Below are 24,728 nucleotides of genomic sequence, written 5' to 3'. Positions count from 1 at the left end.
ACATACTTACATTTTTAGGACTTGATTATAAAGTTGCTTCACTTATTACATTATACTTTGTTGTCCCAGGAATCAATACACCAAAAATCAGATCAATCGGATGATCAGATCACATAAAAATTTGTTGTTAAAAAAGTAAAAAAATCAACATGTTTAAAATGGACGTACGGACATTTTGGTGATGATTATAGAGTTGCTACGCTTTCTAAATCGTACCTAACTATTAAAGGAATCACCTTGCAAAATTTGAAATCGATAGGACAATTCTAACACGCCTAAATTAACGAAAAAAGCTATCCGTTACGGACGTACGGACGGACGTACGGACGTTCGGACGTACGGACGTACGGACGGACCGACCCTAATTATAGAAAAGCTTAGCTTTTAAAAATAGTTATTTATCTCATCTTACTATTGGACAACTTTCCGCGGATATTAGAATTTAAAATTATAAGATTGAAAACCACTTTAGTGCCGAAGGCCCCGGTTTAACAAAACTGGTATTAATATTCTGATTTATATTTTAAAATTTATAGAAAACTGGCTACAATACGATACGATACATGATTTTTCATTATGGCATTATGGTTCTAAACGAGCGGATATTAATCCATACAATCGACTTCCTTGCGATTTACAAATTTCCATGATTTTTGTTATTCCATAAAGTATCACATTTTTCATAACTGTTTGCCAAAAAATATCAGAAAGGGGACCTGAAACTGTAAATTAAACTGGTACTCAAAGTTTTATGGCAAGTTTTATCATTGACTTTGGGTACTTTTGTTGAATTTTCATAGGTTTGTTCCAAAATTGTTGTGTTTAAACTCTTCAAACAATAACTAAATCTATAAGAATGGTAACAATTGGGTATTTATTATGTATCAATTTATCGTCCATTGTCATATCCCTTTAAATCCCCGATTAAAGATGTGGGCTTGTTTTTTTATACGTTTTTTGGTTATTAGAAGTTTGAATAGAACAATAATTAGACAATTTAGTTTTATATAATTTCTTACAGCAAAGTTTACCTTAACTCGTTTAGATAAAATTTCCTCAATCAATCTTATTTTATAGTTTGTAAGACATAAGGCAAAGTAAAGTCAAATTAGTTAAAGATACATTGGTGCTTTTCCCCGAAGTACTTTTTGAGCAATGAAACCTCTCCCACTTATTTTTAAAACAAATTGAAAATAAACGGTGGGTAGTTTTATCCATGCCGATTATTAACTACCTATCCTTAAGTATTGAGAAATAAACGAAAAATTAACCCTCTCCCCCCCCCCCATCCCTCCTCAGAATTTATTTGTTTCCATGGGGAGAGGGTTTCAGTGTTCAACATTAACTTTAAGTGAAAACTCCGATTCATTTAAAGAAATGATAACATTTACTCATTTAACCAAATTTCTGGCTATTCTCCTTTCCCTGAACCTTCCTCCTATGATTTTAAGCTAGTTGCACGAATGCAAGATAACTTTTAACTTTTTTTCGAGATGGTTCGGAGATCTACTGATTCCAAATTCACAAAATGATTTTAAGCAGATAAATTTGAATCTTTACTGTGATTCTTAATAAGCTTGGAGGACTTGGGACCCGTCAATAGATTAAGGCCAACTGCTTTAAGATTGAAAGCACAATGGGAAATATCTGGTTTTTCCAGTCCATTGGACTGTAAATATCACTGGCACCCAAAGTTTTATAACCTCGTTACCTTGTTTATTGGCTTGGTTGAAAGTCGAACATGTTAAAAGCTGTGAATGCTAGATTATATCAGAACTTCTAATTTAGAGTTGAAATTCGAAAGCAAAACCTTTTTTCAAATTCCACTTTTTTTTACAACTGTTAAAAGTTCTCAAAGGATTTCTTAAGGCCCTAGGACATTCACCAATAAGATGAAGAGTTCATTTAATGTAGAGTATTTTTTAAAATATACTTTTTTACAGTGCTATTATAACAGACATTCAATTCTTAAAAAATAACGACTCGACCAGTAATCTAAAATTCCTATTTGTTTATGAAGATAAGCTACGCCATCTTCTTTGCTAAGGCATTTCCCCTGATATAACCATATATAATTGTGGATAGAGTTTATAAGTTGCTAAATAACATGTTTTGCTGGTTTTGTTGTAGGCTAAAAAAAGTTGTAAAAATATTATCTCTTCCATCTGTTTCCTGCTGCACTTGTCATAACACTAGACCCATTATTTCTGAAATAACATCAACAAACGGACGGACAAAATTAGTTACAGAGTAGATACTGATTGGTCACTAGAAAAGTCTCTTCTATCTATATGTCATATGTCAAAAATAAGTATTGGGGGAATAGTTCTGTATTCGCTAGACACTGAACCATGTTGGTCATGGGAATGTTTAATCTGATTGCATCCCTCATTGGCATGAGACAAACGACCACTAGCGGCTTTCATAGTGATCTAAATATTAGATTTTTTCTTATTTTTCTAGAAGGGCTTAAACACTCTAGCTTACGTCTAATATTGAAACCCTATAAAAGTGATTCTAGTTCTTCTCGTTCTTGCAGGGAGAAAAGGGGGCCATTGGATTGTAAATTATACTGGTATCTAAAGTTTTAAGAACACATTTACTATATTTGCTGACTTAACAACTTTGAGGAACTTTATCATATATTCTCGTATTTATAAATCCTAATATAGATTTACAAAAGTGGTAATATTGGATGGACATCAATTTTTTGGCAACTGTCCTATCCCTTTAGATACTGAGTTCGACTTTTATATTCGCCACATTTCCTTAAGATTTACTGTGAGGTTTAAGTCTTAAAGAACCCTTATTTTTAGATGTGATATTACTGTAGATAGATGTTTTTAGGAGTAACTTTGAGTGCACTTTCACTTTTCTTTCAATACTTTTATCATTCACACACTTGCACTTACATACACACACACACATGCGCTCACACACACACACCCTTACACACACACACACATATATGAAGAATCTATTCATACCTTTAAGAATGTATACCATTTAAAAATTTTCAAATTTTAACTAGTTCAAATTCCTCATTTTCCTTCACCAAAATGAAAAGCTTGACGTTCTTGGTCCCTGGATTTAAGTGAATTTTTAATCTATTGATCAAAGGCCTTGTAAAAGTCAAAGTGTCATAAATTGTTTGTTTTTAGAAATTGGTGACTCAAGTACAAGCTATGGCACACCACTTCGTAAAGATCATACCAAGTCAAATCAGGTAGCATTTTGATTAATCCTTTGCTGGGGGTGGGGGGGGGGGTATGTTGACCCTCGCCCCCTCCCTGCCTAGGTTTTATTACTTCTCATTCCAGTTGTGTGTGAGGAATGGATATAGGATATACGTGGATGTATTGACAGGGGAAAATTTATTGTCAATTTAGCTTGCTAATATGGACATCACTTATTGGTCATGTCATTCATTTAGTAGGAGGGGGGGGTGGAGGGGGTGGTAGGGAGGTTATCGTTAATTTAGGAAACTGCGAGCATCAATTTATAAGAGTACATGAAAATCCGGTGCAACATCCAAGTAATAATATATCGATTGTGTGAGGTAAAGTTAAAAAAATTCTTTTTTAGATTATTTTTATATTTCGTTTGGTTAACAGTTAGGCTCCCCCCCCCCCCCCTCCGGTATATAGTTAAATGAATACTACTCTACTACAATTAAAATAAATTTGTAGGTGTTGACGAGCTCTGTTTCGAGTCCCAGCAAATATTTCAGTGCCATGGACAGCAGATCTTCACAAAATACTCTTTTTGGCGCAGGTTTCATATTTACTTTTTTCACAATTACATCGTTTATGTGTCTATCTGTACGTCCGTAACAGCTACAGTGTGTTTTTTTTATGAGAACTTTTTTAAAAACAATTTTACCCCACTTGTAGTTATCAGAATTTAATGATTAATGGATTATTTTCTTCGAAATTTAAGGCAATTAATAGAACAACAAAAAAATATTTCAGTTTTTATTTAAAAAGTACAGTGAAATCTAAATTTCAAAACTTAGGTGTCAACATATAAAAATGGTTTTAGCGCATTTTTCTGAAAAAAATGGATTTTCTGTAGTCGACTTTGGGGGGCCAGTACTCCCTCCCTGGTTGAGATATGACCTTCAAACTTTGATATGTTCTAGTACATGTCCCTAATAGTATCTGTATACATTTTCAGCTCTATATCTCAACTTTGAAGTGTTTAGCTAAAAGGTTGATTATTTGAGCATAAGAAAAATGCGCTAAAACCATTTTTAGATGTTGACACCTAAGTTTTGAATTTTAGATTTTACTGTACTTTTTAAATAAAAACTGAAATATTTTTATTTCTATTAATTGCCTTAAAAAACGAAGAAAATAAGCCATTAATCATTAAATTCTTATAACCTTAAGTGGAATAAAATTGCTTTCAAAAAAGTTCTCATAAAAAAAAAACACTGTAGTTCTGTTAATTAATTTTGACATATTTGATCGATTTGAATACAGGTTTTTCTACGATAAGGTAGAATTTTTAAGCTTAGCATATTCTTTACGATTGTCTGTTTGTTAAAGCTTCGCTTTTATGGATTTTAACATCCTTATATCTGTATTTTTCAGTGACTTCGCTTGACATTTATAAGTTTCGAGGGAAGGGGGTGGGGGAGTTGTTGGGTTGTAAAACGAAAAGACCCATTTGACTTTTACATCTACATAAATCTGCTATCTTTCCTTCAGTCCTAACAGGGATATTTATTTGACACCTGAAGAAAAAAATTGTCCACTTCTTTCAAGTCGGACAAATTTTGAATGTCCATTTGTGATAAATTCACTTAGTGAAAAAGTCCCTGATACTTCTTAGTTATTTATTGAAATATATTACTTAACCTTATAGAATATTACTTAAAAGCTGTGTTTTCTATTTACATCTTGAAAATTAAATTACATTAAATTACACTAGTACCCAAAGTTTTATAATCAAGATATCTAAGTCAATTAATCCATAGTTATGAACTTTTAGAGGGTAATTATATTTATCATTATTGGGAGAGACATCAATTTATCGCCCGTTGTCCTATCCTTTTCAATTCCTGGTTGCAGAGAACATTTGATGCGGCGCTCTCAATTGCCATAATTGTCCTTGTTTGAATAATCACGTATTAAGATGTGCTGAAAATGGATTGCCTATTTCTTCAATAATTTCCAAATGTGTACAGCAGTAACCCAATTATTGCAAACGCTATTTTCAGCTACTCCGGCCAAAAGGAAAAGCGATATAATGTATAAACGATTTATGCATTATATATTCAAAATGTTTATTTTTAAATTTTTAATTTTTTGGGGAAGTTTGAAGCTTTTTTAGCTAGTAGCAAATATTGAGATAGGACGCGGATGTACACTTTCGGAAACTAAATTTCAGTACATCCGTATTGTGTGTAGAAACTTTTTGCAAAGTAGACACCATAAGAAAAAAGTATAAGAGGTTAACAACCACCCAAATTTCATTCTAGAAATTTCCCATCTTAAAATGTATATGCAGGAAGGAAGTATTTTTTTGACTATATGCAAATCGATCATAACCTATTCTTAAATGTAAATGTGAATAAAAAATACCTTGAATGTTTTTTTTCTCTATGGCAGACACAGAGACTGCTTCCGGTACAGAAACCAAACAGGAAATTAGCAACAACATCAGGGTTTTAAAGGGATAAGACAATTGGCGTTAATTTGATATACATTACCGAAGATAAGCAAATTATCCCTTCTGCAGATTAACGTTATTGGTTGAAAAGTTTGGTACCAACTATCAAAATTCATTTAAAGTACACAAAATTTCGGGTCAAATAAATACTTATTGTTCATAACTTTTTTATAATTTACAAGAAAAAACGAAATGAAAAATATAAAAAAGACAATTATCACTAGAATCTGAATATAATTTTTTCATCTTGTTGTTCAACATTATATTAGTAATAAAAAATGAAAATTAAGTACAGACAAAAACAAAAACCTTTGATCCTGTTTATTAAAATTTATTTATGCAGTTTGATGTCAAAACAAATAATCATCAAATATACATGGTGTTTGAAAATAAACTGCGTTTTCCGGTTTTGAGAAACAACCAGATGGAATATGAAAAAAAGGATTATAGGTCCATATTCTATGTAAAAATGTACATTGGATTTACTTAAGGTGTTTTTTGATATCTATAAAAATGCTGCTGCTGTACTGATTGGTACATGTAGGGGAAAAATGCTTGATGTTGAATATGAGATATCAATTAGATTGAAATAACTTGTATATTTTGCAACATATTGTTTCAAAAGTACAATATCAAAGTAGTAAAAGGTTGAATCAATGTCCCCTTATGAAATTTTTTACATATTTTCTTTTTTGACTCCATGCAAAGACCGTTTATGTTCTTCAGAATTTAGTTTTTTCTATTTCTCTATGGCAAAGTCATTTTTAGAAAAAAATCTCTAATAATACTGTGTGCATTGACAAATATAACTAATCACTTTTTTCATTTTTATATCTTTTAAAATAAGCAAGGTATCATGGTTTAAAATTGTTAGTAAAAAGTACGTTTTCTTTAATTACTCATGTTTTATAAGATGATTCTCTGTCAATCAAAATTAAGAGATAAAAGGGTGAGGGTCGAGGAACGAATATGAAGAATTTTGATACTAAGAACTAAAATCCAAGCAAAAAGAATATTGATTTTTTGTTTTTAAAAAAGGCATTTTAAATTAAGTTTTAATAGTTATTTCTCGCATCGTATTATAAACGGCTTTCCGCGGATATAGAATGTACAATTATGAGATTAAAAATTTTTTTTTAGTCCCGAGGTGCCGAAGGCACCGGCTAAAAAAACTGGTTTTAATCTTATGATTGTACATTTCTATATTCGTAGAAACCTGGATATAAATACGATGCTAGACATAGATTTTTCGTATGGATGAGAACCAGTTCCTATCCACCGGATTCGAATGAATACGAGAAATGTAATTATTACACTATTTTGATGTTTATGTTATAATGTTGTTTTCAAGTAAAAAAAAGATTTTAATTCAACGTTATAGCATAAAATTCTTTAAGAATACAATAACACACACACCTATTGAATTCTTTGGGCTCTAAAATGCGCTGTTGTTTTAAGAGATATTAAAAACACCTGTAACAAATTTGATGCATATTTTTATAGAGAATATGGACATATAATTATTTTTTTGTACTCCTAATGGTTGTTTCCCAAATCTAGAAAACGCAGATTTCTCTGAAACACCCTGTACAATAGTTTGATCATAATCCTTAAACATGTTTTAGCTAGTTTGATATCATAAAATATTTTAGTCAATTCGATGTGTAAAAGCGGATACTCCTACAGACATATACACAAAAGTTTGAACCTAATCCTTAAATTTTATTTAGGAAGTTTGATGTCTGAACAGATTGACAATCCAACAATTTCATACCCAAAAGATTGACCCTAATCCTTAGAAATAATTTAGAAAGTTTGATGTGTAAAAGTGGATACTCCTACAGACAATGACATATACACAAAAGTTTGAACCTAATTCTTAAAAATAAATTAGGTAGTTTGATGTCTTAACAGATTGATACGCAAAGATATGAACCTAATCCTTAAAAATAGTTTAAGGAGTTGATGTTCGAACAAATGGATACACCTACAGTTACATACCCAAAAGCTTGACCCTAATCCTTAAAATTTATTTAGGAAGTTTGATGTCTGAGCAGATTGATACGCCAAGAGATAGATACACATATCAGGGATGGATACTTAAAATTGTTATTCTCTTCTTTTGAATGGTTTTTTTCATCTCTTTTCTTAATTTTATTAAACCCTATAAAAATCAGAGAGGGAGGAACATTGAGCTGTACATTATACTTGTCCCCAAAGTTTTATAAACACTTTCTCCAATTAGTTAGATGTAAACTTTTCAGGCTTTTATTAAATTTTGATTGTTTTCTACAAAGTTGCAGTGTCCACACTTATTAATTTACTGGAAGAATATTTTTAAATAATTTTGGCTGTACAGCAATTTCTATTCAGCAACCTTAGAGCTAAGCTGTTAAATGGCTTTTTGTATAAATTTGATTAAACTTAAGTATCTGCACCAGGACAAAACAAACTGTGATATATTAATTGACAACCATGATAACACAATTCTGAATGAAGCTTCTGATACCAAACACCTGAATGGTGATGTTAGAAGTAATATTGGTGAAATAGATGCTTTCCTAACAGAGAAGCAAGATGAGGGAGAAGGATTGTGGATGAAACTAAAAGGTAAGATGTTACAAGATATGCAGTTACTCTTAAATTTGTAATAATATTGCAAATGGATAGTTGCAAGAAGTGCCTTTAATTAGTTTGATTACAAGAACAAGTTATATGAATGCTATGTAACATATATATGTTTGTAGTACAATAAATATCAATCAATTAGGCATAACCAAAATAGATACCATGCTGGTATTGTGAAAAGAGGAAAGCCATTTGTATTGCATATATACAAAAAAAAGGGATTTTAGCTTGTTATTGATGCGCTACTTATGAAACCAATAATTATTAGGTATCTTTGTAATAAAAAGAGAGTTCACTTTTATTTTTATTTTGAGTACTTTTAAACAAAACAAAAAAGTTAAAAGTTTTCTAATATAAATCATGTAAAAAGATTTCCATACATTCGAAACAAAGTTCTTAAAGTTTTTATCTCTCTAAATTAGATTAAAATGGAGAAGAAAAATTTTGGCACACACTGCTTGACTTGGGGGGAATATTGGCATACTCTGCTTTACTTGTCATAATATGCTTTTCCAAAATTTTTAAAAATGATTTATGTATATTATATATACAGGGGCACTTGAGGGAAGGAAAGAGCTGAACATCTACTTTACAATTAAGTTTTAAAAAGAAAAACTTGTTTAAAAAATCAGGGAACCTTTACAGTCCAGCGATTAGTTAGATCATTTATTTTGAAATTTATTTTGATATAGATGACATTAAAAAGTAATAAAACCTTTATAATAAATGTTAGACTTAAATGAATATTCTCAAATCCTGAGTCATGATCATATTAGTAGCGAAGCTACTTTATAGTTAATTTTTTCTGATCGTCAATCTGTCATTTTAAACTTTTTTGTCCAAAATATTGGCATACTCTGCTTTACTTGATAAAATATTGGCATACTCTGCTTTACTTGATGAAATATTGACATACTATGTTTTACTTGGGGAAATATTGGCACACTCTATTTTACTTGTTGTGTTTGGCACACTCTGCTTGACTTAATCCGTATATTTTGATAAATTTTTTATTATTCCAAGGAGAGAAAAGGAGACAGGGGAATGTAATTCACCCAAGTACCCAAAGTTTTATAACCACTTGATCTTTTTTCAATTGGTCATCCATTATCTTATCCCTTAAGATATCTGCATATAATTCCCTTCGAAAATTGGTGTAAATATATACTCTATACTTTTATTTTTTTAGAAGAGAAGATGACTTCTGAAGTTGTAGATGCTTGCAATACTCATGAGATGGATAATACTGATAATAGTGCTGCTAGTCATGACAATAGTAATAAAGAATTAGAGCTCACCTGTGATAATACAACAATAACAAGTCCTAGAATAATTATACACAATAGTGATAACCATGAGAATAATAATCATATTGATTGTGGTGGTAATCATGTTACAACTAAGATCAACAGCAATCATAAGTTCACCAACAGAATAGAAGAACTGTCAACAGCTGCTGGACAATATGAAAGGCTGTTGGATGGCAACAGCAGTGGTGAGTTTAGTGCTGTTGATGGCCATAGTGATCATAGTGTTGATGATTTAAATGACCAAACAACCATTCAATGCGATGATTTTATCCAAAGTGATCACGTTAAAAGCCAAGTTGGTCAGCAGAGCAATAATCACGTGACCAACAGCTGTCTCCACCACGTGGCAGAAAATTGCGCGGGAAAATTATTAAGCTGTGATACACCGGATATTGTCTGTGATAGTGGCGAGCAAACATTACATCTCAACCAGGAAAAAAAATAACAATAACATGTACAATTTGATTGATTGGTTATAATTAGTAAGATGAAACCATGTTAAGGAAAATAACTATCATGTGATTGTAACATTGGATATATTTTCATCTAAGTTATATTATTTTGAGGGATACGACAACTAACGATAAATTGCTTTACATCCCCAATGACCGTAAACAAAATTGCAACTTTTATAGATTTAAATTATTGGTTGAATATAATAGAAACTGTTAGTTTGTAACAACCAATCATGCCGACAAATGAGATATTATGTTTTTAAAACTTTGGGTAATTGTATAAATATCAGTGTAATATTCCCTCCTTTTCTGAAAATAATGGTGTCTTTCGGTTTATCTGAAGTTAGATATCTCAGAAATAGTTAAACCAACTGAAGAGTTCTGAGGTGAATTCTTAAAAAAAATTTGCCTCACTAAAATCAGTTTGCCCCACTAAAATCAGTGAGGCTCACTAATAATTTAGAGGGGATAATTTTGCCTCACTAAATTTTAGTGGGGCAAACTGATTTTTTTGAGGCAAAATTTTTTTTAAGAATTCACCTCTGTTTTAAATAACTTAATATTTTTTTATGTTGAGGGAACCCCAATCCCCTGGAAACTATGGGTTAAGCCATTAGTGGATTTTAAACCAGGTCATGTAAGAAGAAAATAAGGATGACAAAATCCATATGTAGCAGAGCTCAAAAGGCATAGATGGACAAACGGACAGAGATATTTAAAGATCTAATGTTCAGTTCTCATAATTAAAATAAATATAGAGAAATCATTTGAAATTTATATCTTAAATAGCAGTCGAGAAAATCACAATTCCCCCATAGCGTTAGTCAGACAGAAGGACAAACAGACTAAGTTGATAATGGATTACCTTCGCTACCAAGAAGAAATATATCTGTGCAAGATCCACTATAAATTTTCATCAAGTATAAAAAGCCTCAATTAATCTTGTTCTTTGGATTCCGGAGCAAGGGATATAGGGATAGGACAATGTGTGGATATCTTTGCTACTTGCAGGGAGGGTGGGGACATTGTTCTGGTCCCCAAAGTTTTATAAACATGATCTTTCATTAATTGACTTTGTTATATCTTGTTTGGGTTGTGCAAATTATTAGTCTCCAAAGTTTTACTCCAATAATTCGAATCATAGAAGGGGTAATTGTGTTTATCATAATTTTATCATTTAGTTTATCTTCAATTGTCCTATACCATTGGCGTTACAGATTTATGGGCTAATGGACAGGCAAACCGAATTTTAGAGTAGATTTGCTACTAAACACACATATATTAGATGAATTAATTGTCCATTACCCTATCTCTTTTTCCCTGTTATAAAGGAAATATGTTACACGGATATTTTGTGTTTTGACCTTTTTGCTGCCACCAAACCATTTTTATATTCGCTTTTATCTTTTTACACATTATATCAGAGATTTGTTTTTTTAGTTTCGCACAGAGTGGGAGTAAACTGTAAATTAAACTAGTACCCAAAGTTTTATAAACACGTTATCTTATTCTTTGGGTATTTTATTCAATTTCAATTGGTTGAATCCAAACTACCAGTTTTTAAACTGTTTAACTAATGATTTTAAAATACAGATGGGTTAATTTTGTTTATCATCATCAATGATTTGCTCAGCTACTATGTGTCTACGCTTAAACTTTGTTCTATACAGTTTAGCTTTCCTTACTTTATAACTATGCAACTTTTAGAAGGTTAAAATTCTTTATCACATAGATCGACGAAAATATTTGTTTAAATTGGTAGTTATGGTCTGATTTGAATATTTATTTGTATCTTAATTAAAACTTCCATTTCTGAGTCTTAAAGGAGAATTGTTTATTGTAATCTTTTGTTTTCTAATATTATTTTTTACCTTGCGATAGTATACAACCTTGTTAGTTTACTACCAACCTCAAAATTGTTTACATATTTTTATTAACACTAAAAGTTTGTGCAAAAACATAATTTCATTTTTATTTTATTGATATTGGTATTTACCATAAACTCATAGTATGGTTAGGTTTAACAGTACACGGTGGGATAAAATGGATGGATATAGAACATACAGGGATGTTATGACAGGGGAAAAATTGTCGTCAATTTAGGTTGCTAACATGGAGATTATTTATTGGTCTGTGCGTTCTTCCTGTAGGAGGGGACGGTATGACTTAAGGGGGTGGATGGGGGAATCTTTATTTAAGCCAGCTACAAGTTTCACTTCATTATAGTGCATCTGAGTAATAATAAATCAATTTTTGTGGGGTTAATTAAATAAAAAATAAGATGAAATAAAGCAAAAATAGGTTTTTTTTTGGTAAGGACCTCATTTTTCCAACTATTTAGAAACTTAAATGATTTTCATGACTCGGAGCTTCTCAATAAAGCACGTTTTCTGTAAATTGAAATAAATATTGTCTAGTGTATTTAGTCCATAAATCAAGATATAAGATAAATTGATGTTTCTTTAATATGAAAACATCCACAATTTTGTTTTGATGTTTATGTTATTGTGCTTATTAATAGTCGGTTCCTGGTTCAAATTCAAACAGTACTTTCAATAGAAACAGGTAAGGTTTTTTGAGTAATATGAAGATAATGAAAATGCTGGTTAATTTTGTGAGAAGCTTTATATATTCTTGGGGTGGATTTTGGCTATTTTCCTGAAATTCTTGAAGCAATTAGTACATTTAAAAGTATCAAGGGATAGGTTAGGGTTTAGAATGATATACTATGAAAAAGATTTCATGATTCTATACTTATGTATTTTTATGCCCTCTAAACTATAACTGTCGGTTTGTCCTACAAGTTTTTTGCTTCGCTACTTATAGATGATGTCATCCTTGTTTAAATTATAAATATTTTTTTAAGGGAAAAAGACAAGAACGTAGTCAGTGGAAGGCAGGACAGCCAACAGGATACATTAAAAGCTGCGGCACCCAGACATACAGACTGCTCCATTATTGTGGAGACAGCCAGTTTGGAGGGGGATGGGGGCATGGGCAGTCAGGATGGAGGCTCTTCTATACACAGGTAGATAGATAGATATAATATACAGGTTGATAGATAGATAGGTAGTTTGGAGGGAGTTGGGGGCATTGGCGGTCAGGATGGTGGCTCTTCTATACACAGGTACATAGATAGATATGATATACAGGAAGGTAGATAGATAGTTTGAAGATGGACGGGGGCATAGGCAGTCAGGATGGAGGCTCTTCTATACACAGGTAGATAGGTAGATATAAAATACAGGTATATAGATAGTTTGGAGGGAGATGGGGACATGGGTAGTCAGGATGGAGGCTCTTCTATACATAGGTAGATAGATAGATATACAGTCAGATAGATAGATAGATAGTTTGAAGATGGATGGGGGCATAGGTAGATATAATATACAGGTTGATAGATAGTTTGGAGGGAGATGGGGACATGGGTAGTCAGGATGGAGGCTCTTCTATACACAGGTAGATAGATAGAAATAATATACATGCATTGCAGATTGATAGGTAAATAGTTTGGAGGGGGGCGGGGACATGGGCGGTCAGGATGTAGGCTTTTCTATACACAGATATAATATACAGATAGATAGATAAATTACCTAAGTTCCCTAATGATGAAAAACAAAATTAATCTTTCTTTTGATTAAGATTATTACTTGTTTTACTTAAAATCATCACTTTATTTTGTTTTTCAGATTTGACAAACTGTATTGGCATCCGAAGAAAGTGGGTTCCATAACTAGAAAGGTAATATTTACTTTTAATTTTACCTGATAAACCTTTTGATAATTTTGAGGTTTCCCTTAAAGTGCCTTGTCGAACACAAAAACAACCAACTATATTTAGATAAATTATAAAAATAATGCAGTGGGGGGTTTCTTTTGTATGTTTTTTACCTTAGGTCAGGTTAGGGTAAGTTACACTAGATACTTTATAGGCCCTCAGGGTTAGGACAGCACCCTCAGTTGTTAGGCATATTGATAAATTAACTACTCCCCCTTATCTTAAACGGGGGTATGGGGTCATTTTTCAAAAGACATTTTGAGAAAGGTAAAGCATATAAATGCCTCTAAATTTACTTTTGCTCTATTTGGGAGGAAAACTACAAGTTTTTGGCGGTAGTTGCGTGTTCAATTTCTCTGTCATTACAATGCTATGCTGTGCTCTAACTCTGAATTTTAGGGTTTTTTCCCAAGTACAGGGAACCCCCCCCACCCTTCTCCCGTATTATGTAACAAAGCCTCTACTTTTCAGGGTAATTATCAAGTTTCGAAAGTAAATCTCAATATTTTTTATTGGTTGCTAAAAAGAAAAACTTTTGCCACAAAAAAAACCTTATTTTTTTTGCAGAAAAAAAGCAGGCCACAACTGCAATTATTGATTGCTTAGTTGTGCATGCAAGGTGGATAGGGAGGGGCGATATGATATGTTTATACCGCTGGATTTAAACAGGGTGTGGGGGGAGGGGGGCATTGGACTGTAAATTTTACTGTTACTATCATTCGTTGCCTTTAGAATTTGGGTCCTTTGATTGGTCCAAGCTTTTCGACTCTTAATCTTAATCTACAAAAAGTGTAATTTATCGTCCATTGTCTTATCCCTGAATATAAAATCATAACATTAAAAAAAATTCGTTCTTCAGGAAGATATCCAGAAGAGCAAAGTATAATAAAAAATCTAAACTCTAAATGGTCTTACAGACGAAAGTTCAGTCATTGTTCTACTATGTATTATTGATGGCTTAAGATAAGACTTTTAGGATAAGACAATAGATGATAAATTGATATACAACCCCAAGGAGAAAAAAATTACCTTTTCTACATTATTTTTTTTAAGTTTGTACACAGCAAGTGCTAGTTTCGAACCATCCAAACAAATTATAATAAGAGTACCGATAGTTTTAGACCTAACGAATAAGATAAAGTTGTTATAAAACTAGGTACTAATGCAATTTACAATCCGATGTCCTTTCCATCCCTGGAAATATCATTAAATTGACTGCCACTACTTAAAATACTAATAAAGTTTGCAAACAACTACTAGACCAAATTACAGATTCTAATCAAGTTAAATTGGACCATTTTTTCAACCTCCTTAAATTGAAAGATATTTTTTACGCCAAGAATGATGGACGTACTAACCTTTGTTCTTAGAGTTGTTACGCATCTTATGCTATACCCAATCATATTAGGATTCTTCATACAAGGATTGAATATGTTATAACATTTGTAGCAGGTTTAACATGCAATAATTATATTGATATACCTATTCCCGGCCTTACAAAAACTATTTGATGATAACCTTTGTCAAATGCTTTCCTAAGTCCAAAGTACATACAATGAGCCTTATTAACCAATTACAATTAACAATAATACCCCTTCATTAATAGATTAATATTACTGGTGGTTGAACAATTGTTCAAATCAAAATAAAAAGAAAATGAGGACAAGGGACGTCCAAGTTCTTTATTCTGAGGGGGTATAAAATTTAAAAAGTCATATTTGAGGATATACATAAGACAAATTTTCTTAATTCATAAAAACCATAGCGCAAAGATCCCCCCAAAAATGAAGAGGTTTCACAAGTTTTTGTTATAATACGACCCCCCCCCCCCCAACCCTCCTCCGTCAAAAAATATGATTTTTTGGTGGGGAGGTCAGGAGGAGGGGTTTAATCACCACTTAACTCCCTTTCCACCCTTGGACGTCTTTGGGGACACACTGTAGCACCTAATCTACACTTACACAACAAAACTTAGCACATTTATTTAACTCAAACTACACCACAAACTTTTCCAACACAAAATAACTTTTCTTTGTTTTAAAAGATACAATCTTTAAAAGGGGGGTGGGTTGTAATCTAGCCATTTCGTAAACCATTTAATTGGTATATTTAGTATATGGAAACTGTTCAGTTGGTTCCCTACTTTATAACTAGGTCGGGCATGTCCGACATTTTTCTAACCTTACAAGGACGTACTGCCGTGGGGGGGGGGATAATGGGGAAACGAATTATATTTTTCATTTTAACCCTCCCATTTAAAATTTACCCCTACCTTGGGCACTCCCAACCATTTAGGAGGGGGTATTTCCCCCCCTCCAAACAATTTTAGGGGGGGAAATACCCCCCCCCCCAAAAAAAAAAAAAAAAAAAATCCTTAACAAAAAAAATTTTGGCGCGCTTCGCGCGCATTTTTAATACTAAATATTAATACATTATCAATTTACACCCCCAAAAAATTTTACCCTGGGGGTACATTTTGGGGGGGGGGGTAAACAAAATTTACCCCTGCTAACAGATTTCAGGGGGGGTAATTACCCCCCTCAAGCAAATTTTACCCCCCCCCCCCAAATAAAAAAGCTTGGACGCCCCTGGGGGGGTAATGGGTTATTACTCCTCCCTCCCTGAAAAAACCAAAAAAAAACGAAAAAATGTTTTATTAAATTAGTATCACCAGACGAGAAAAGTAAAAATCTTAGACGTCTTATTTAACTAGCGAGATTTCGCGATTATTTAAAACTCTTTTTTGTATGGTTCCATAATTTGTAAATTGTCTGTTTATTTCAGTTTGAGAATCAATCCTTTCTGATCAACTTTTACCAGGTAATTTATTGTAGCAAATCTTCACTACATTCTCATAAATTGGTCAGTTTGTCAGTAAGCTTCTTAGTAGCTATAACAAGGAAAAGTCAAAAGTGACTTATCATTAAAGCTCGTAATTTACCAAGGAATCTTAAAAGATAATATAATTGAGGATAAGTTTATATACACCCCAAATTATGATAAACAAATAGGTTTTGAAGGTTAACATTATTATACACTTAAAGTTTGGTTTAATTAAGGTTTTAGAAAATGTACTAAATTTCTTTAAAGCAGCGATTGAGATTGTAATTTTCAGTCCGGTGTTCCCTCCCTCCCTAAATTAACAAGGAAAAGAACAATAGAAAAGTCATTATACCTAACTGAAAGTCAGAAAAAGACAGACAGTCAGACATCCTACTACTTTAATATGTTGTATTTGTATATATTATGTTATGATAATTTATAATACAGAATTTATAGCAATCATTAAAACTTTTCCAATCTCATAAACAAACAGGGTATACTTGTAAACAAAAAAATCTCCCTACTATTTGTAATGCAAAATTTGGCCTTTGATAGCTGGTCAAGGGTTAAGAAAAGAATGGGTTACCGGTTGTAGTTTTAACTTTTGATTTAGGGAGGGGAATTTTATCTAGGGCGATTTCTTTTTGGAGGATTATGTAACCCTACCATAAAAACATTTTGCAACTTCCCAAGATCTAAAGAAAGCTTCACTGTAAAGAAGAAACATATCGGTTCAGCGTTTAGCGAGGGCCTTAGCTACACTTTGACAAAAACTTTTATATTAGCATTATCCTATTATATAAAGTAGTAAGGTTTTTTTTGTTTTAAACTCAAGATTTCTATATACACTAAATGAAATGATTGAGTTTTCCTTTTTAGGGAAGCTTGATACAGGTCCTGAGATGGGTTTAGGCTATTTTTATGCCCTTTTGACCCTTTGAATGCAGAGCGCCTAAATGCTAGGTGCGCAACCGCTAGTATATTTGTATCAGTAATCATTGTTTAGGACGTAACCGAAAAAGACAGTGAAGTAAATGACAGTGTGTTTGATAGTTCAGCCCATAGGTAAGTTATAGATTTTTTTAGAGGTTTAGCTACTCAATACAATAGATATATTTTCCCAGATAGCCAATGAGAATTGATATTCTGTCCCAAAAAAAGAATTTCTAGCAGACAAAAATTTATATATATACCTTTAGTTACATATGATTCAGTAAAGAAAAGTTAACTCATTAAATGGTGGAAATAAAAAATTTTTTGCCCGTTCTTACCAATAATGTGGTTAGATATTTCCTATTCAGTGTTACTATTGGACCAACTAAGGCATTGATCATCTACATTTTCTATATTTAAAATTATTATCTAATCTAACTGGGTAAATTTTGTACCTTGATGTATGAGGTTCAAAATCTTGCAAAAAATATAGCATGTTTCTTTTTTTATTTCAAACAATCTACTTTTATTTCCATTTTACTGAAAACAAAACATATTTTTATATTTTAGTGAAGATCTACCTTGTATAAATACAATAATCGCTGTATACTGTAATTCAACCCAGCTCAATCAATCAATAAATCAGGTAGTTTTTTTTAAATTCTAGTATTGGGATGATTGATTGTGTGTGTGTGGGTGTGTGTTATTTTAGTTAATTCCCTCAGCTTCTGACCTTACTGTTTGTTTGTTACCTTACGTTTGGTTGGGTTAGGATTTGGTACTTGGACCCCGCAGGATTATTGCACCACAAATATAGGCCCCACAGGGTTAGGAATTAAATACCTATAGAGAGATAATCCCCCCCTTATTTTCAATTTTTGTCCAAAAAGGAGAGGGGTTCATTGCTCGATAACTACTGTGAGGGGAAAACACAACTATCTTTTAATCAACTATTTTTTGTCAATTTCTTTTCCCTACTAAAAATTTTACTTAAATTTAATTCTACATAAATTACATATATGTAATCCTTTTACTAAATTAATTAGATAGAAATTCAAATAATAGTCAACTTTAAATAGTTTTGATTAATTTAAAATATGCTAATTAACAGCGGTAAAGGATCTAAAGGGATAAGACAATGGCTAATAAATTTATGTACATCCCAGATAATCTTATACAAAATTCCTTCTGTGGATGACTATTAGTGGTTGAAACGTATGGACACTCAACTCAATGAACCAACCAATTAAAATTCAATAAAAAAGTCCCCAAAGTTATTTAGTCAACGAATAAGAAAACGTTATAATAAAACTTGGGGACTAGTGTAATAAACAGCCCAATGAACCCTCGATCTATGGCAGGGGGAGAGTAATAGTAATAAGTTGGTGGCTAACCAAACTGACCAATAAATCAGGTTTATATTAACAACCTAAATTGGTGACAAATTTTTTCATGTTAATATATCTAAGTATTTTGTACCCATATTCATATTTCAGTTGTTCGATAAATCTATATTATTATAGAATAATTCTGGAGTGTTAGCTTTTATTGAAGAATATTGGCATGGCTATCATCCTTTACTCCTACTTAGGCTTCATCATTTTATGGTAAGTTTTTTTTTGAGTTATGCAATTTTAGACAATCAACCATGGCTCGGCAGCTGACTGTAGGCCTTTGGGAAATCAACCTTTTACAATCTTAAAAATCAGCTTCAAATCTAAACCTTGCCCAAATATTATGATAATCTATATTTTCAAAGAAAGCCTATAAAATCTTTTTAAAAATGCAGACAGTCAAACAAAATGACGAATCATTTCAAATTATGGAGTAGCTATTAGTTTATTATTAATCCCCTAATATTTTTAAGGATAATGACTCAAATTCTGCGCGGGAATCAGAGGCGCCAACTGGGTCCAACTCAAAATTAGGCATCAAGCTTTCTGTGCTCCAACACTTTACAAAGTCTTTCAGAAAAAGTGCTTCCGACCCATCAGCTGCTACACCAAAGATAAATGTGACTGATAAAGACGAGTTAGATACAAATACTCAAGCTAATGATTTGTCAAATAATACAAAATTACCTGTCTTACCAAGTGTTTCATCTATAAATAATACTGAAGTTGCAAAGAGTCAACTTCACTATGATCCAAAGAGTCCATTTTTATCCAATAATCTTCCAAAGAGCTCACCATTTACATTAAAGGATGCAAAGAGTTCACCTTTTTTTGTAAACCAAACAATTACAGAGAATCCAAAGAGTACAAACTTATTGCATCCACAGAAGGTATCTCCATGGGTGAACTCTATAAACAAGGCAAAATTGACCACAAGCATATCAAGTCCCCCAGACACTTCACCATCCAAAGAGCCTAGACCACCGAGAGTATCATTGGCAAGATCAATCAGCAGTCAACAACCATCAACACAAACACGAAAAGGTTCGCAGTGGTCAAGATTGTTTTCACATATGAAGGATAAAGATAAGACGGATAAAGGATCAACTGCTGCTAGTAGTGGCAAACAAAAGGTTTTTCATTATATATGGACATAGTTTTAATGTACTGTTGTAAAGTAAAATTTATCCACAGAAATAACAATGATTTAATGTTGGAAGATAGCAAAAAATAGCACAAATTAGATTTATTATAAGATGTAAACTTTAGTTAAGAAAAACAAAAACAAAATTTATTTTTCTATATTTATGATTATAAGGAAATTATCCCTCCTGAAGATTAAAATTACAGGTTGAAAAGTTTGGACTCAACTAGTTCGAACCGACCAATTAAGATTGAATGAACGGTTTTGAGTCAATGAATGAAAGAGAATGTTTGTTTATTAAAATTTTGAGCACTAATTTAATTTTCAGTCCAATGTCTCTTCAATATTTTTAGATCATTTTTTAGAGTAATCCAAATATGATGAAAAAAATTCAAAAAGGTGAAAATGGTGGGACTGAACCTTGGTAACCTATTGAAACAACAGCAACAACCTGCAGGACTAGAACCTAGTGACCCATGGGATAAGGACAAAGTTAAAAATCCAGAAAGGTTTTCGGATCTCCATAGAATCATCTGTGAAAAGGTAATTTTTGTGGATGCAGCAAAATTTAAAAGTTCATACTGAAAAATAATGTATCGTATCGTGTTATAGACACTTTTCTACGAAAAATAAAACCCTGTTTTATTAACCCGGGGCAAAAATAAAACTAGAAATTGTCAAATATACTGATTCCCAAAGTTTTCTAATGAATAAACTCGTTTTCTCATTGATTGGCTTAAAACTTGATGTTTTAAAAACAATTTTGGTTAACAAGGACGTCCAAAGGGGGGGGGTAAAGGGGTGATTGCTCCCCCCCCCCCTCCAAATGAAAAAGCTTGGACGCCCTTGTAAGCTAACACCTGACAAAAAATTCAATAACTTCAAAGATCAATTTAAACTTTAAAACTTTTATAAGACAGGCTATAAAAGTTGTCAGTATTGATAGGAATAAAATATATGTCAAAATGTATGTTGAAATTCCGAAGGAAAATAAAAGGTTTAATACTTTATATTGAAACAAGGATACGAAACGCCATAAAAATTATGGAGCGACGTATGGATAAAGTGAGTTACATAGCAGATATTTTACAAAAATAGATGTAAGCCAATAAATTAGAGAACGTATTCATAAAACTTTGATGGATATTTTAAATTATAGTGCTGAGTCCTCTCCCTTTTTCCATACTCTAAAAGATATGTCACAAATATAATTTTGATTTTATTATGAGAAATTTGAAAAATTTTATTTGTATGGTCCTAGAGATCTCAAAAACAATGGTATTCAAAAATATTATCTGTGTGGCACATTTTTGTATATATAGCCCTGCTCTTTTGTCCTATCTAAACCGATTTTCATGTTTGGGGGGATTGATTGTTTCACACAAAATATTTTTTCATATCTAACCTTTTTGTTTCATTGATTTAATATAATTTTAAATTTGAAAATATGTATACAATTATTTCAGTAATATATGAGATATTAGATAGATAACATTAAATGTTATTCGAGTCCTTTTACATAAAGCATCATTTTAAATAAAGATGGGTGGTTTAGGATGGCCTGCAATGGGAATATAGGAATTTTCCAAATAAAAAGTTTTCCGACAATAATTTGAACATGAGAAAGTTTGCACAAATATTGCTATAGATATTTCATATCAAATATTTAGCAAAGTTTTACAATTTATATTTAGAAATAAAGCTGCTCACTGAATGTACAGGGTGTTTTTTTATAGGACAACATTAAATATTCTAACTTACAGAAGTAAATAAACTATATCTTATTTTCTTCATTGGGTTAGGGAGTTTTGTATAAGAAAAAGATATTTACCGATTAGAAAACACGGTTTTCAAGGTATAATTTGTTGAAAATCGTTAAAACTTTAACAAATGTTTTGCCAAGGTCTAGGTGCCTGTAATTAAGTTAATTATTTAGGATTTAGAAATTGCAAGTTTTGTTAAAATCCTAGAGTATGATACTAATAGAATATTATTTAGGATTTAGATGGTGAGTTTTTACTGGAGAGTATAGCAAGATATCATCTACATACAACTGTTTATCAATGCACTCAGGGATATATACACTCACGAAAAATAATGTCGGGTTGTTTCCCTTAAAGTGCCTTGCAAGCACAGAAAATCCCGCCCAATATTTTGAAATAGAATAAAAATGTAGGAGAATCAGTTTTTCGTGTGTTAATGTTTTACATTAGATTATATTGGGTAGATGTTAGGGACCCCCGCATAAAAATAAAGATCGAAAATACCTTCTCACCCTTCCCCCCGCCCTAATATTTCAATGTATTTGAACAATAGGGGATATTAACGGTTTTTTTGCATGCTAAGCTCTCTGAGAGAAAGTACCGAATTAGTAATCAATTAACCTTAAGATCAATTGGGCCAATAAAGTAAAAAAGTAGAGGGGACATGAACTTCTGTATTTCTGCCGACATGGCAGGGACTCTGTCCCGATTTTTTCATCTATATTTGTGCATTCATTATTAGTCCTATAATGTTTTAATTTCTAGAAGTTCTGTCAAATTAGACTCAAATGCTATAGAAAGTCCAACTGTATATAATTACCAGAGGTACGGTGGAACAGAAACAACCCAGGGAACTGTTGGATTACAGGTGAATGGTGCTGTCAGTACAGATACCTTGACATACAGACCTCCAGCAATAAATCCTCCAGAGTGGGTGTGTCCAGTACTCTGCCATTTAACATCCAGGTATAATTTTATATTCAACTTTGGGCGTTTTAATAAGTATATTATTTTTAAGGGATTTGACAATCGATGATAAATTGATGCATATCCCGAATATTATTGCAATAAATAATGAATTTATTGGTTGAAAAGTTTACACATAGAATCAATCAACCAAGATTAAATCAGCAGACGAATAAGAGAACGTGTTCATAAAACTTATAAAAAAAATTATACCCTTAGTAAGTTACAAATCTATCATTTTAATTATTCTTAAGTTAATATAAAGTATTAATGTTTTTTGCCTAAGCTAAATTCTCGGAAATAACTTGTTTTAGCATTTAAATTACTTAATGTGGTTTTAGTCTGTTTTCTTGATCTCTCCGCCCTCCGCCCGCAACAAGTTTTTTTTTGTATAAATTGAGGATAATCCTTATCTACTTTTAACATTTCTGTTAGAAATCAAAGTTTGTTTCAAAGTTGAACTTTAACCCGACAAAAGTCTTGAATATATGGTCGGTAAAATAGGGTGCCACCTATTTTAAAATGAAACTTTTTACTTTATTTTTTTCGTAATAGTATTGGACGTAAATAAGTCAGTTATTAAAATTTCACAGAAAATGTGCATTTATGGATATATTATTACTTGAATCTTACCCCAGATTTTTTATGTTCTCCAATAAAATGAAACTTGCAGCGTGCTAAAAAAATTATTCTCCTCTTTCAACCCCCTTCACCCTATCCTCTCCCCTCCTACTGGAGTTTTCCCTGTCATAATATCCACGTATTTTCTAAATCCACAATGTTAAGCTTCGCCTTTTTTTATTTTACTGATAAAACAAGCAGTTCAAGTTGATAGCCTAGGGGACGAACAAACATACAGTCAACAAAAAATTGTCATTAAAAAAGTGACACCCTAGTCAAGGCCGGTGTTAAAAAGTTTTCATTGAAATGTAAATGGGAAAAGAATTTTACTAGAATTTAACTCAAATACATTTTACATGTAGAGCTCAAATGTTTATTAGCGTTCACATTGGGTGGCAACAATGATCAATAAGATCCCTGAAAATATGAAATCTTGCTCAACAAGATCTCTACCTAAAGCATCATATTGTCAAGAACCCTTTTGATTGCATATCCTTTTTCATAGAATCATCAAAAGTTGCGCCTGTCATAGGCTTTAGAAAAAAAGCTGTAATGTCTAGTATAAATCCCCCCCCTCCCTCTCCCACAAAATTTATAGGAAATATAACACTGTTCTAAAGCTATTGCACAGAGCTCCATATTCTACAAATATAAAACTTACTTCACCTACTTCCCCTCCCATCCCCTCTGGAAAATGCTATCTACACCTCTTCTAATGTCTATTATAATATCTATAAATATAGCTCCCCCCATCCCCCTCCCTCTATAAAATGCTAGCCACACCCCAGCTATATATATTCTAAAACTATTGCACAAAAGCTTTTCACACAGAAAGTACAATAGCATATGTACATTGCAAGGTATAGGGATAGGACATCTGTAGAAATATCTTAAATGAAAACTTTAGGTTAATGGAATTAGATCATTGATCAGGGGATTTTTTTAAATCTACCACAAAATACATCCAAATAATTCCCCAGTGTTAAAGACTGATTGACTTTAAGTAAATCCTAGAGAAGCTTTCTAATAACAGAAAAAAAGAGAAATATTTTTCCAGTATGGCTTCGAAACCGATTAATATCCCTTGGATAACAACCGGTTCTCAGCCATACCGAAAAATTATGTATAACATTATAGTTCTTTGTTTTAATATCCACGGAAAGCTGTCTATAATACGATGTAATAATGAATATTCTTCATATTTATATCCTTGAGCACTATGTAGAATGTATATTGTA

At 32.1% G+C, this 24,728-nt stretch overlaps 1 protein-coding gene across 3 annotated transcripts in view; it reads left to right on the top strand.

The window, feature by feature from the left end:
- LOC145321917 (uncharacterized) overlaps positions 1-24,728 on the top strand; it is a 98,143-nt gene that overhangs the window by 72,125 nt on the left and 1,290 nt on the right. For all 3 annotated transcript variants that reach the window (XM_080163580.1, XM_080163581.1, XM_080163579.1), the window contains 16 exons: positions 3,162-3,226; positions 3,690-3,774; positions 7,714-7,767; positions 8,119-8,286; positions 9,494-10,047; positions 12,591-12,634; positions 12,936-13,097; positions 13,759-13,810; positions 16,631-16,666; positions 17,676-17,734; positions 18,173-18,248; positions 19,126-19,209; positions 19,470-20,129; positions 20,540-20,683; positions 22,139-22,213; positions 22,727-22,869. In XM_080163580.1, the coding sequence (XP_080019706.1) occupies positions 3,162-3,226; positions 3,690-3,774; positions 7,714-7,767; positions 8,119-8,286; positions 9,494-10,047; positions 12,591-12,634; positions 12,936-13,097; positions 13,759-13,810; positions 16,631-16,666; positions 17,676-17,734; positions 18,173-18,248; positions 19,126-19,209; positions 19,470-20,129; positions 20,540-20,683; positions 22,139-22,213; positions 22,727-22,869 (2,461 nt within the window). The remainder of the gene's footprint in view (positions 1-3,161; positions 3,227-3,689; positions 3,775-7,713; positions 7,768-8,118; positions 8,287-9,493; positions 10,048-12,590; positions 12,635-12,935; positions 13,098-13,758; positions 13,811-16,630; positions 16,667-17,675; positions 17,735-18,172; positions 18,249-19,125; positions 19,210-19,469; positions 20,130-20,539; positions 20,684-22,138; positions 22,214-22,726; positions 22,870-24,728) is intronic.

The sequence above is a fragment of the Acartia tonsa genome, chromosome 6 (assembly GCF_053477335.1).
Source record: "Acartia tonsa isolate MP-2025a chromosome 6, ASM5347733v1, whole genome shotgun sequence".
In the NCBI taxonomy this organism is placed as follows: Eukaryota; Metazoa; Arthropoda; class Copepoda; order Calanoida; family Acartiidae; genus Acartia; species Acartia tonsa.
This window is presented reverse-complemented; position numbering and strand designations above follow the sequence as displayed.